This window comes from Arachis duranensis, chromosome 5 (genome assembly GCF_000817695.3).
Source record: "Arachis duranensis cultivar V14167 chromosome 5, aradu.V14167.gnm2.J7QH, whole genome shotgun sequence".
Lineage (NCBI taxonomy): Eukaryota > Viridiplantae > Streptophyta > Magnoliopsida > Fabales > Fabaceae > Arachis > Arachis duranensis.
Window position 1 is genome coordinate 86,508,680 of NC_029776.3, and position 13,105 is coordinate 86,521,784.

Consider the following 13,105-nt stretch of genomic DNA (forward strand, 5'->3'; position numbering starts at 1 on the left):
AATGTCCGATGTAATATTAGTTCTTAGTCATGCTTTACTTATCCTACATTACAGTGATGATAATCATTTATTGTTTTTTTTTAACACTTTATATAAATAAATGGAAAATGAGCAAGGTTAAGATAGTTATGTTGATTTAAAAAGTGAAATGAAACATAATTCACAATCAATATCTTGACATAGGTAGCCAAAGATGCATATTGCTGAAACAAAGAAAACACAATCTTTGCAATATACATTGCTATCAAACATCATGAACAAACTTCCGAAGTTACTTAATTTCAGAATGACTAGCAACGAAGCATTGACTAAACCCAATACTAGATAAAGAAAATGGCATGAACATTTTTCCCCTCAAATGTACAAAGATTATGAAGTTTCATTAATCTTACCCCATATATGATGCAACTTCATTGCTAACTCAGTGGCACACCTTCTTTCTGCGTGACTGATAATATTCAAGTCCCCAGCTTCCTGAACTGCAGATAGAAGCTGTTCCTTGACTTCAATGGAGAGAGCAATGCAATTTGGTCCATGGATGGTGCTCATTTCAACAATCTAAAATAAGAAAATACCATAAATAGTTTGAAGTTAATACATGACACTCCATACTGTTAAAAACTACCAATTCAAGCGTAAAATTTTACTCTGAATAACAATAGTAAGCATACTCACCTGCTGCAACCAGGGGATTATCGTATTAAAGAATCTTCCTTCAAGAATATATGATGCTAAAGTACTAATAAGAACGTTGACTGTCTTCACTGATAAACTCTCTATGACCGGACCGGTTTTATTCAGAAGCTCAACAAGTATAAGTTCATCACCAGAGCATAGAGATTCCATGTATGCAGAGTTTAGATCCCCTTCACTCACAAGCCGTTTCACACATTTCCAGTAGTTGGTATTACTCACACGACAACCAATTCTGGGTTTGGCTCTGGTAGCACAGGAAAAGATATCATCATTCTTTCTCACTTGAGTAGAAATCATGCTGCGTGTATCATTCGCAGAACTGTTCAACATATCCTTCTCTGTAAAATTCCTTGCATTCTTTGGCTTGTAGCTTTTCCATGAATCTGCGGTATCTCCAGCAAAGTTCCTTGGTTGGCTCCTTGAAAATGTTTTCTTCTCCCAACTTTCGGATTTTTTATTTGATGACAAGCCAGACGGCTTACCATTAATATCTACAGATGGCCTTGGAGTGCATGTGGAGAACCTAGGAGAAGCTGTATTTTGACTCGGCCTAAAAAATTTGGAGTTTTCTGAATAAGAATGTCTTCCTTCTTGTACGGATTCTTGAGTTAATCTATCAATTACGTTTTCTAAGCCTACCATTTTTGATTGGATTGTAGAAAGGGCATCCATTATGCCAGTTGTAAACATCTGAAAAAGATTTAGAAGCATATTAAGTAAAAGGTATATCATATGGCATGTGATGCACAATGAGAAACACCCAAGTCCAGCATTGAAATTAAAAGTGTACCATAAGTTACAGAACTAACATTTTTCTATACTCCCTCATGATAAACACATGGATATTTTCTACATTATGTTGTCGTTAGCCAAGTGAGAGAGTCATGAAAAGGCAACAACTCTTATTGATAATACTTAAGGACAAAACTTATATTCAAGAAATTGTGCATATAAGCACTGGTGTATGAATACCTGTAACTGATGCATCATATTTGCCTGTTTGATTTCCATATCCGAAAGCTGATTCTGAATACAGATCATATCATTTGCAAGTTGAACACAGCAACATTCATGTGGAGCATGGGGATTTTGCTCTGTTATTGTAGAACCGGAACTTCTAGGATTCTGAGACTTCATGGAGTACATTTGTTCATTACAACTTCCTTCTTCACCAAACTGTTCACTTGCAAGTGGCTTCTGAAATCCATTCTTTATAAAGCATTCATGAGAAGCAGCTAAAAACTTGGTCTCAAAGTTATCATTGGTAAGATTAGAGACAGAGGAGCACTCCTGCTTGTCATCCATAGGAACATATTCATAACCAATGTCGCGCATGCTTGTAACTTCTACACTAATTGTTTCTAATGGCTTGGTGACAGAACTACTCTCAGAATCTTCATTCAGGCTATGGAATTCCACTATAGAATGAGTTCTAGGAACTGCAATTTCAACCTGCCAATCGTCTTTGAGATGCTGAGGATTTCCGGCATAACTTTGACCTCCCTTTCTAGCAGACAGAGGAACTCTTCCCATAGTTGATTTTGTGTAAACCTTTTGGGCCTTGAGATCTCTCTGTCCAGATTCGGTTGTACTACTAAGATCAGCCGAGTCACCTCTGCATGTGTTTTCTGTGGATGCTATAAGTGGCAGCAAGACACAAAAGCAAGAAATCGAAATCAAAAGCATGAAAAAATAAAAAAGGCTGACAATCATAAGCGTGAAGCACATTTTCACATTACCAGAGGATGATGTGCTCAAGATTAGTTCAGTTTTTTTTTTTTTTGGGGAATAAAAAAGAAAAAGATTCTTCCGAATAAACTCTGCCTATGTTTAAGTAATTTTCAAAGTTTTTTATAACTGATCCCAATGTCAGATAAAAGATGGTTGTATACTTGTATTAGGCCATCAACAACGGATAGCCACCATTAAAACTTTGTTGAATCTTTATGGCCTGGAGTGAATATTACTACCTGAGATAAAATTTCTAGTAAAAGTGAAAGAAGACCTTTTATGGAGGATCCTGTTTCAGAAGGCTCAGGAGTATTAGGGCCTGGAAGAATTCTCCAATACTTAAGTGCTTGCAAAACAGCATCCCTCACTGGTTTCACCTACAACCAATTACAACGAGTACTTAATCAGTTCACAAGAAACAAACATGTGGTTCATTTCATTAATTTATGTGAATAATAATATATCAGATTGACAAAGACCTTGTCAAATCTACATGACTCAAGAGAACGAATACAGGAAGCCCTTAAACATGCCAAGAAAGAAGCACCACTCAAACCAATCTCTCCTAGTGCCACGGCAGCCGCTTTGCGTGTCGCCCAATCACTGTCCTTTAGGGCCTCTTGGATGCTAGCAATAGCAGTGGACAGCACATTCTCGGACGGAGCGCCCCCACCCTGAAATAAAAAATAAAATAAAATAAAAAACAACACACAGTTAGTCACACACTGCAACTAATATTAGCCAGATGAAAGCTCTTGAAACTTGCACTCAAATGTTTCGTTCAATTGATCACATAATTTCATAACTACAGCTCAAAATCCACCTCCACTGCAACTGAATTCGAATTGCAAGACTTAAACCATCTCAGATATAAATCATTTTGGTCTAAGGAATTGAGTTTAATGTATATACATTGTCATCTAATTCAAGCGCAGATGCACGAGTAATAGGTTAATAGCATGGTATCTCATGAAACTTTCTATTACTATCAATTTGGAACATAAACCAAACGAGTAGAGCTGAATCAAATCAAATTACAAAACTGAACCTGGATAATGCTCTTGTTCAACTCAACAAGTGCCGGTTTCGCCATGAAGTGCGGATTCTTAAGCAACTTGAGAGTTCTTACAAGCATCTTCTGCAAAACCGCCACTGGAGGATCACTAGTATTATCCACAATCCTCGCCAGGCACATCGCCGACCCGCTCTGCACGTGCTTGTTTTGCTCCCCTAACGCCTCGAATATCGGCCTCACCACCGCCACAAACGCCCTGTCTCCGCCGCAGCCATTAACAATCTTGGACGCCAAAACCCCAACCGCGTCCACGCACGTCTCCCTAACCACCGAATCCGCATCCCTCAACCGCCTCACGATGCTGGACACCATCTTCGGAAGGTACGGGAGAACGAGGTCGCCGTGGACGTCGGCGACGGTGGCCATAAGGCGGACGCATTCTTTCCGTATGGAGGCCTTCTGGTCGGAATCGGTGTCGAGGAGGCAGGAGAGGAACGGCGAGACGGAATCGGCGGTTAGCGAGCGCGCAGTCCTCTGGAGCTCCTCGACGCCGATCTGGTGCGTGTCGCGGTCGGAAAGCTTGTTGAGAGCTGTAACTACCTTTTGCTTCAGCTCGAAGAGCGTTTTCGCTTGCGATTGGTGGTTGTTATGTTGCTGCGAGTGTGGCTTCTTCATCTTCGTTGAAAGCAACGAATGATAACTCATATGTGAAAATTTAACTTATATCCAAATCCGAATACATTAATATAATTACAAGAATAGACCAAGTTTTCAAAAGATAACAGAGGAATAGTTTACAGTATACTTGAAACTGAAATTTGAATGAAAGGAAACAAGAATGAGAATCTCGAAGCTATTACATATGTTACATTGGGGAGGGCAAAATGTGACTGAACCAACAGGGTACTGCACGCAAATTGAGGAATGAGAGAAAGTGTGAGACAGGTTCATGGGTTTGTTTTTTGTTTGCTATCTGGGAAACTATGTCTGACTCCGTTTGCTTTAAATTTTCGCGCCGTAAACTATAGAATTTGAATTTGGGGAGCGTGTCTCGGGCCCAGTTTGGATTTGGGCTTTGTTGGGCTTGGGAGTGAAATAAGGTTATGAAGATCAATCTGTTCTCTCAGACGAAAAGAGAAAATATGTTATCTCTTTCTAGTTTCTAGGACGAAAACAAGCGATCATTTTTTTTTTTTGGTCATGAACATAGGTATTACTAAAAACATAGGTATTATTATTGATTGACTATTGAGTCTATTGACCCAAGAATGAAAATTCAAAATATATGGGGCACAATTTTTTAATGTCCGATCCCCAAACAAAAAATTTTACTTTTTACTGAAAAAGTGAATGAAAAAGTTAAATTTCAATACCGAATCATTATAATATTGAAAACATTTGTTACAACTTACAAGTGGACTCAAACAAAAATGTACACATTGACGTAAAATTTTTAAAGGAAAACAGTTGTAAATATTAATCATGTTTTATCGGTAACATTGTTGTGAAATAAATAAATAAGGAAGATATAAATATAAGATAGAGAAATATAAATATAAAATTCTTGTATTAATATTCACTAATATAATTATTTTGATATAATAAAAGTAACTTATATATTACTAATATAAGTAGTATTGTATGTAAAGAGAGAGAAGAGTATAAAAGAGAGAGAGAAATATTGCTCCGTAAAAGAAAGATTATTAGGTAGCGTTTGTTTTGAGGTACTGAGACAGAGACTGAGAGACTGAGATTCAGTATCGTGTTTGTTAGTTCAGAGATTGGTACTAAAATTTCTGTCATTGTCTCTAAAATTTCAGTATTTCAGTACCTCCAAAAAGTAGGGACACAGGGGACTGAAATTTTTAGAGATGGAGACTGAAACTTTAATAACATTTTATACCTAAAATACTTTCATTTCAATTAATTAATTCCAATTTTACCCTTTGTGCAAATTAAATTAGAGTTTCATTCTTGTTTCAATTCCTGTCTCCCATTTTGCACCAAACAAAATACTGAGATTTATTTCAATCCATGTTTCTTAGTCTCTGTCTCTCCGTCTCAGTCTTTCCGTCTCTGTCTCTCCACCAAACGCTACCTTATTGTTTGCTTGTGTTTTTTTCGGAGGTAATAGACCTCTATTTATACATGTACGGGGGAGTCTAATTTCAACATACATTTAACATTATTCTTCCTTGAAAAAGTAAGCTCCCCATAAGAATGGGCATCCACGTCCCATTCTTATCACAACACTGCCCATTTAGGATTATGCCTCATTAAAACCTTACTAAACAAAAATCCAGTGAGAAAAAATCTTAGTGAAAGAAAAAGAGTACAAAATCCTTTGTGATGGGAACTGCCTCATTAAAAACTTTGTCAAGAAAAAATCCAATGGAAAAAAATCTTACCAAGGGAAAAAGAGTACAGTCTTCCCCTCTTGTCGACATCATTTAATGTTTCGAAATCGACGCATCCCAATCTCATGTACCAATCTTTCAAAGGAGGATTTTGGGAGTGATTTTGTAAATAAATCTGCCAGATTGTCACTTGAGCGGATCTGTTGGACATCAATTGTCCCTTGATTTTGAAGATCATGAGTGAAGAAGAATTTAGGAGAAATATGTTTTGTCCTATCACCTTTGATGTATCCACCCTTAAGTTGATCAATGCATGCTGTATTATCTTCAAACAGGACAGTTGGAGCTATCTTATGATCAATTAGTCCACATGATGACAGAATATATTGGATCAGACTCCTGAGCCAAAAACACTCGCGACTAGTTTCATGTATCGCTAGTATTTCAGCATGATTAGAAGATGTTGCTACAATCGTCTGTTTCGTGGACCTCCATGATATAGCTGTACCACCATATGTGAACAGGTATCCTGTTTGAGGTCTCCCTTTGTGTGGATCAGACAAGTATCTAGCATTTGCATAGCCAACTAATTGTGACTTGGATCCATAGGGATAAAACAATCTCATATCAACCGTTCCATGAAGATATCGAAAGATTTGCTTGATTTCACTCCAATGTCTTCTGGTTGGAGAGGAACTATACCTTGCTAGTAAATTCACCGCGAATGATATGTCAGGTCGTGTATTATTAGCAAGATACATTAGCGCTCCAATGGCACTAAGATATGGTACTTCAGGACCAAGGATATCTTCATTTTCTTCTTTAGGACGGAATTGATCCTTTTTCACATCCAAAGATCTTACGATTATTGGAGTACTTAATGGATGTGACTTATCCATATAAAATCTCTTCAAGATCTTCTCTGTGTATGTCGCTTGATGAAGAAAGATCCCATTTTTCGTATGCTCGATCTGCAGGTCGAGACAAAATTTAGTCCTTCCAAGATCTTTCATCTCAAACTCTTCTTTCAGAGTTTTTTATAATTGTTGGAATCTCTTCAGAAGTTCCAATGATATTTAAATCATCAACGTACACAGCAATTATAATGAACCCAAATGTAGATTTCTTTATGAAAACACATGGACAGATATCATCATTCTTGAATCCATTTTTGGCCAGATACTCAGTAAGACGATTATACCACATTCGTCCAGATTGCTTTAGACCGTATAAAGTTCTATGCAATTTGACTGAGTATAACCCTTGCGAATATTCATTGGATGGTTTAGATATCTTTAGTCTTTCAGGGACTTTCATATAGATATCCCAATCTAATGAGCCATATAAATAGGCTGTTACCACATCCATTAAATGCATATGCAGTTTATGATACGCAGATAAACTGACCAAATAACGTAATGTTATCGCATCCACTACATGAGAATATGTTTCTTCATAATCTATACCGGGTCTTTGTGAAAAATCTTGTGCCACAAGTCGGGCTTTGTAACGCACAACTTCATTTTTTATTTTGTTTTCTCACAAATACCCACCTGTATTCAACAGGTTTTACATCTTCTGGTGTACGGACTACAAGTCCGAAGACTTCACGTTATGCAAGTGAGTCTAATTCAGCCTTCATGGCTTCTTTCCATTTTGGTCAATCATTTCTTTGTCGACATTCTTCGACTGATCTTGGCTCAAGATCATTACTTTCATGCATGATATTTAATGCCACATTATATGCAAATATTTTATTGACAATTGTCTTATTTCGGTCCCATTTCTCTCCTGTAAAGACATAATTTATCGAGATCTCATCATTTTCACAATTTTCAGGTACCTGAACGTCTTCTGGCGTTAAAACTATATCAGAATTTTGGACAACTGTAGGTGTCTTTACTATGTCTTTTTCAATAGGAATAATATTTACCTCTTTTCTCTTTCGAAGATTTTTGTCTTTGGAACCGATAGGCCTGCCACGCTTCTGGCGTAAATTTGCTTCAGTGGCTACTTGTCCTACTGAGATATCAATTCAAATTGGGGCATTTTCCGCTGGTATATAAGATTTGGTTATCCTCTTTGTATCGGAAAATGCATCAGGCAAATCATTTGCTATTCTTTGTAAATGTATAATCTTTTGAACTTCCAGTTCACATTGCTCTGATCGAGGATCTAAATGCATCAACGACGATGCATTCCAATTAAGTTCCTTTTCAGGAAGCTTATTCTCTCCCCCCTAATGTTGGAAATTTTGATTCATCAAAATGACAATCCACAAACCGGGCTTTAAATACAACTCCAGTTTGTATTTCAAGATACCTCACTATAGAGGGAGAATCATATCCAACATATATCCCCAATTTTCTTTGGGGTCCCATTTTAGTGTGATTAGGTGGTGCAATGGGAACATATATCGCACACCCAAATATTTTTAAATGGGAAATATTTGGCTGCTAGCCAAATGCTAATTGCATAGGAGAGAACTGATGGTAACTCGTTGGCCTCAAACGAATAAGTACTGCGGCATGTAAAATAGCATGCCCCCAAACCGAAGTTGGAAGATTTGTTCTCATAAGTAAGGGTCTAGCAATTAATTGGAGACATTTAATAAGTGATTCTGCTAACCCATTTTTTGTGTGAACATAAGCTACTGGATGTTCAACACTTATTCCATTAGCCATACAATAAGCATCAAAAGCTTGGGAAGTAAATTCACCAGCATTATCAAGACGAATTGCTTTGATTGGATTTTCTGAAAATTGTGCTTTTAATCGAATAATTTGAGCCAGTAATCTTGCGAATGCCAGGTTGCGAGAAGATAATAAGCACACATGTGACCATCTCGAAGATGCGTCTATCAGGACCATAAAATATCTAAAAGATCCACATGGTGGATGAAGAGATCCACATATATCACCTTGAATTCCTTTCTAGGAATTCAGGGGACTCAAATCCAATCTTTACTGGTGATGGCCTTAAAATTAACTTCCCTTGAGAACATGCAGCACAACAAAATTCACTAGATTTAAGAATCTTCTGATTCTTTAGTGAATGTCCATGAGAGTTTTCAATAATTTTCCTCATCATGGTTGTTCCCGGATGACCCAATCTATCATGCCAAGTTATGAATTTATTTGGGCTAGTAAACTTCTGGTTTACAGTGACATGTGATTCATTTGCACTAATTTTGGTATAATATAACCCAGATGAAAGTGAGGGTAATGTTTCTAATATAACTTTCTTATTTGAATCCTGAGTTATGATACATAAATACTCATTATCTCCCTCATTTAGTGTCTCAACATGATATCCATTTCGGCGAATATCTTTAAAGCTCAACAAGTTTTTTCGAGACTTGGTAGACAATAGTGCATTATTTATTATGAATTTTGTTCCTCCGGAAAATAAAATTATAGCTCTTCTGGAGCCTTCAATCACATTGCCTGAGCCAATAATAGTATTAACACATTCTTCTTTTGGCACCAGATGGGTAAAATATATATCACTTTTGAGAATAGTGTGCGAACTTGCACTATCCGCAAGGCATACATCTTCATTATATATCCTTTCCATTTTCTTCAAAGACAAATAATAATAAAATGAGTAGTATGCACAGTTAAATTGAATACTTGATCGGAATTATTTTTCTAAGAAATACTGTACATAAAAATAATGTCATATACTAAAGTTTTATTTTAAAACATGACATATTTAATGATTTCAAAATTCATAAATATTAATATTTTATTATTTATATACATCATATTTGAAACTTAAATACATAGAAAATATAACTTAACAATAAGTTCTTTACATTATTTATTTACATCGATACTTAAACAATCTTACATATTAAACTATTCTATCATTGATCAAATGACCAATATTTCCTTCAGGATCCTCAAAGAAATCAGATACATCATAATGAGTGGTAGAAATTTCAGCATCATTTGAAACAAAATTCGACTCTTTTCCCTTGTCGTCCTTTTTCAAAGATGCCTGGTGATGAGCGGATAATTTATATGCTTTTTGGCATTGTTTTTAGGTAGTTTTTAGTAGGATCTAGCTACTTTTGGGGATATTTTCATTAGTTTTTATGCTAAATTCACATTTCTGGACTTCACTACAAGTTTGTGTATTTTTCTATGATTTCAGGTATTTTCTGGCTGAAATTGAGGGACCTGAGCAAAACTCTGATAAGGAGGCTGACAAAGGACTACTGATGTTGTTGGATTCTGACCTCCCTGCACTTGAAATAGATTTTCTGGAGCTACAGAACTCCAAATGGCATGCTCTTAACGGCGTTGGAAAGTAGACATCTAGAGCTTTCCAGCAATATATAATAGTTCATACTTTGTTCAAGTTTAGACGATGCAAACTGGCGTTCAACGCCAGTTCCATGCTGCATTCTGGAGTCAAACGCCAGAAACACGTCACAAACCAGAGTTAAACACCAAAAACACGTTACAACTTGGCGTTTAACTCCAAAAGAAGCACCTGCACGTGTAAAGCTCAAGCTCAGCCCAAGCACACACCAAGTGGGCCCCGGAAGTGGATTTCTGCATCAATTACTTATTTCTGTAAACCCTAGTAGCTAATCTAGTATAAATAGGACTTTTTACTATTGTATTAGACATCTGAGATTTTACATCTTTGATCACATTTGGGGGATGGCCATTCGGCTATGCCTGGACCTTCATCACTTATGTATTTTCAACGGTGGAGTTTCTACACACCATAGATTAAGGGTGTGGAGCTCTGCTGTACTTCGAGTTTTAATGCAATTACTACTATTTTCTATTCAATTCAGCTTATTCTTGTTCTAAGATATCCGTTGCACTTCAACCTGATGGATGTGATGATCTGTGACACTCATCATCATCTATCCTTATGAACGCGTGATTGACAACCACTTCCGTTCTACCTTAGAACGAGCGCATATCTCTTGGATTCCTTGATCAGAATCTTCGTGGTATAAGCTAGAATTATTGGCAGCCATTTCTGAGAATCCGGAAAGTCTAAACCTTGTATGTGGTATTCCGAGTAGGATTCAGGGATTGAATGGCTGTAACGAGCTTCAAACTCGCGATTGTTGGGCGTGATGACAAACGCAAAAAAATCAATGGATTCTATTCCGACATGATCGAGAATCGACAGATGATTAGCCGTGCTGTGACAAGAGCATTTGGACCTTTTTCACTGAGAGGATGGGAAGTAACCATTGACAACGGTGATGCCCTACATACAGCTTGCCATGAAAAGGAGTATGAAGGATTGAAAGTAAGAAAGCAGTATGTTGCAGAGATTCAACAGGGACGAAGTATCTCCATACACTTATCTGAAATTCCTACCAACGAATTACATAAGTATTTCTATCTTTATTTTATGATTTATTTATTATTATTATTTTCAAAAACTCCATAACCATTTGAATCCGCCTAACTGAGATATACAAGATGACCATAGCTTGCTTCATACCAACAATCTCCGTGGGATCGACCCTTACTCACGAAAAGTTTATTACTTGGACGACCTAGTGCACTTGCTGGTTAGTTGTGCGGAGTTGTGACAAAGTGTGATTCACGTTTGAGAGCGCTACCAACTTTTTGGCGCCATTGTTGATGATCACAATTTCGTGCACCAAGTTTTTGGCGCCGTTGCCGGAGATTGTTCGAGTTTGGACAACTGACGGTTCATCTTGTTGCTCAGATTAGGTAATTTTCTTTTTATTTTATTTTCAAAAATCTTTCAAAAAAAATTTTTATACTTCTGTTTTCGAAAAATTATTCTAAAATTTTAAGAATGAATTCTAGTGTTTCATGAAGTATGTTGAAGCTTGGCTGGCTCTAAAGCCATGTCCAAATTCTTTTGGATTGAGACTTCCACTTGTCAGTGATGAGCGGATATTTTATACGCTTTTTGGGGGTAATTTCATGTAGATTCTAGTATGTTTTAATTAGTTTTTAGTAGAATATTATTAGTTTTTAGGAAAAAATATATTTCTGGACTTTACTATGAGTTTGTGTGTTTTTCTGTGATTTTAGGTATTTTCTGGCTGACATTGAGGGAGTTGAGCAAAAATCTGAGTTAGGCTGAAAAAGGACTGCTGATGTTGTTGGATCGTGACCTCTCTGCACTCGGAATAGATTTTTTTGAGCTACAGAAGTCCAATTGGCGCGCTCTCAACGGCGTTGGAAAGTAGACATCCAGGGCTTTTCAGCAATATATAATAATCCATACTTTGCGCGAAGATAGATGACGTAACTTGGCATTGAACGCCAAGTACATGCTGCTGTCTGGAGTTAAAGGCCGGAAACACGTCATGATCCGGAGTTGAACGCCCAAAACACGTTATAACTTGGAGTTCAACTCCAAGTAAAGCCTCAGCTCGTGGATAGCTTTAGTCTCAGCCCCAGCACACACCAAGTGGGCCCCAGAAGTGGATTTCTGCACCAATTATCTTAGTTTACTCATATTCTGTAAACCTAGGTTACTACTTTACTATTTAAACAACTTTTAGAGACTTATCTTGTACCTCATGACATTTTCAGATCTGAATTTTATACACTTAGACGGCATGAGTCTCTAAACTCCATTGTTGGGGGTGAGGAGCTCTGCAGCGTCTCAATGAATTAATGCAATTGTTTCTATTTCATTCAAACGTGTGTGTGTTCCTATCTAAGATGTTCATTGGCGCTTAATTGTGAAGGAGGTGATGATCCGTGACACTCATCACCTTCCTCAATCCCTGAACGTGTGCCTAACAAACACCTCCGTTCTACATCAGACTGAATGAGCATCTCTTAGCTTCTTTAATCAGAATCTTCGTGGTATAAGCTAGAATTGATGGCGGCCATTCTTGAGGATCCGGAAAGTCTAAACCTTGTCTGTGGCATTCCGAGTAGGATTCAAGGATTGAATGGTTGTGACGAGCTTCAAACTCGCGATTGCTGGGCGTGATGACAAACGCAAAAGGATCAATGGATCCTATTCCAACATGATCGATAACCGACAGCTGATTAGCCGTGCTGTGACAGAGCATCTGGACCGTTTTCACTGAGAGGATGGGAAGTAGCCACTGACAATGGTGACACCCTACATACAGCTTGCCATGGATGGAACTCTACAAACAATTGAGTTGAATATTACATTGCAGGAATTCAGAGGACAAAACATCTCCAAAACTCTAACAGATTCTCCATTAATAAAGTAACAATTTCTTATTCCAAATACTTTGACTTCTTACAATTAAATCCAAATAACCCTATTGGTATCCTGACTAAGATTAATAAAATAAACATAG

General features: G+C 37.2%; 1 protein-coding gene across 2 annotated transcripts; it reads right to left on the minus strand.

The window, feature by feature from the left end:
* Positions 1 to 114: 114 nt before the first annotated feature.
* Positions 115 to 4,403, minus strand: LOC107490124 (TORTIFOLIA1-like protein 2). Of its 2 annotated transcripts, XM_052261519.1 has the most exons (7): positions 4,303 to 4,403; positions 3,476 to 4,117; positions 2,907 to 3,101; positions 2,702 to 2,804; positions 1,669 to 2,333; positions 676 to 1,386; positions 115 to 558 (listed from the first exon to the last, which is right to left on the minus strand). In XM_052261519.1, exons 2-7 carry the CDS (start codon positions 4,115 to 4,117, stop codon positions 370 to 372), a joined length of 2,505 nt encoding a protein of 834 aa, XP_052117479.1. In that variant the 5' UTR covers positions 4,303 to 4,403; the 3' UTR covers positions 115 to 369. The 2 variants fall into 2 exon arrangements, with proteins under 2 accessions (XP_052117479.1, XP_015966375.1); XM_016110889.3 differs by having other exon boundaries at positions 3,476 to 4,388.
* Positions 4,404 to 13,105: the final 8,702 nt, after the last annotated feature.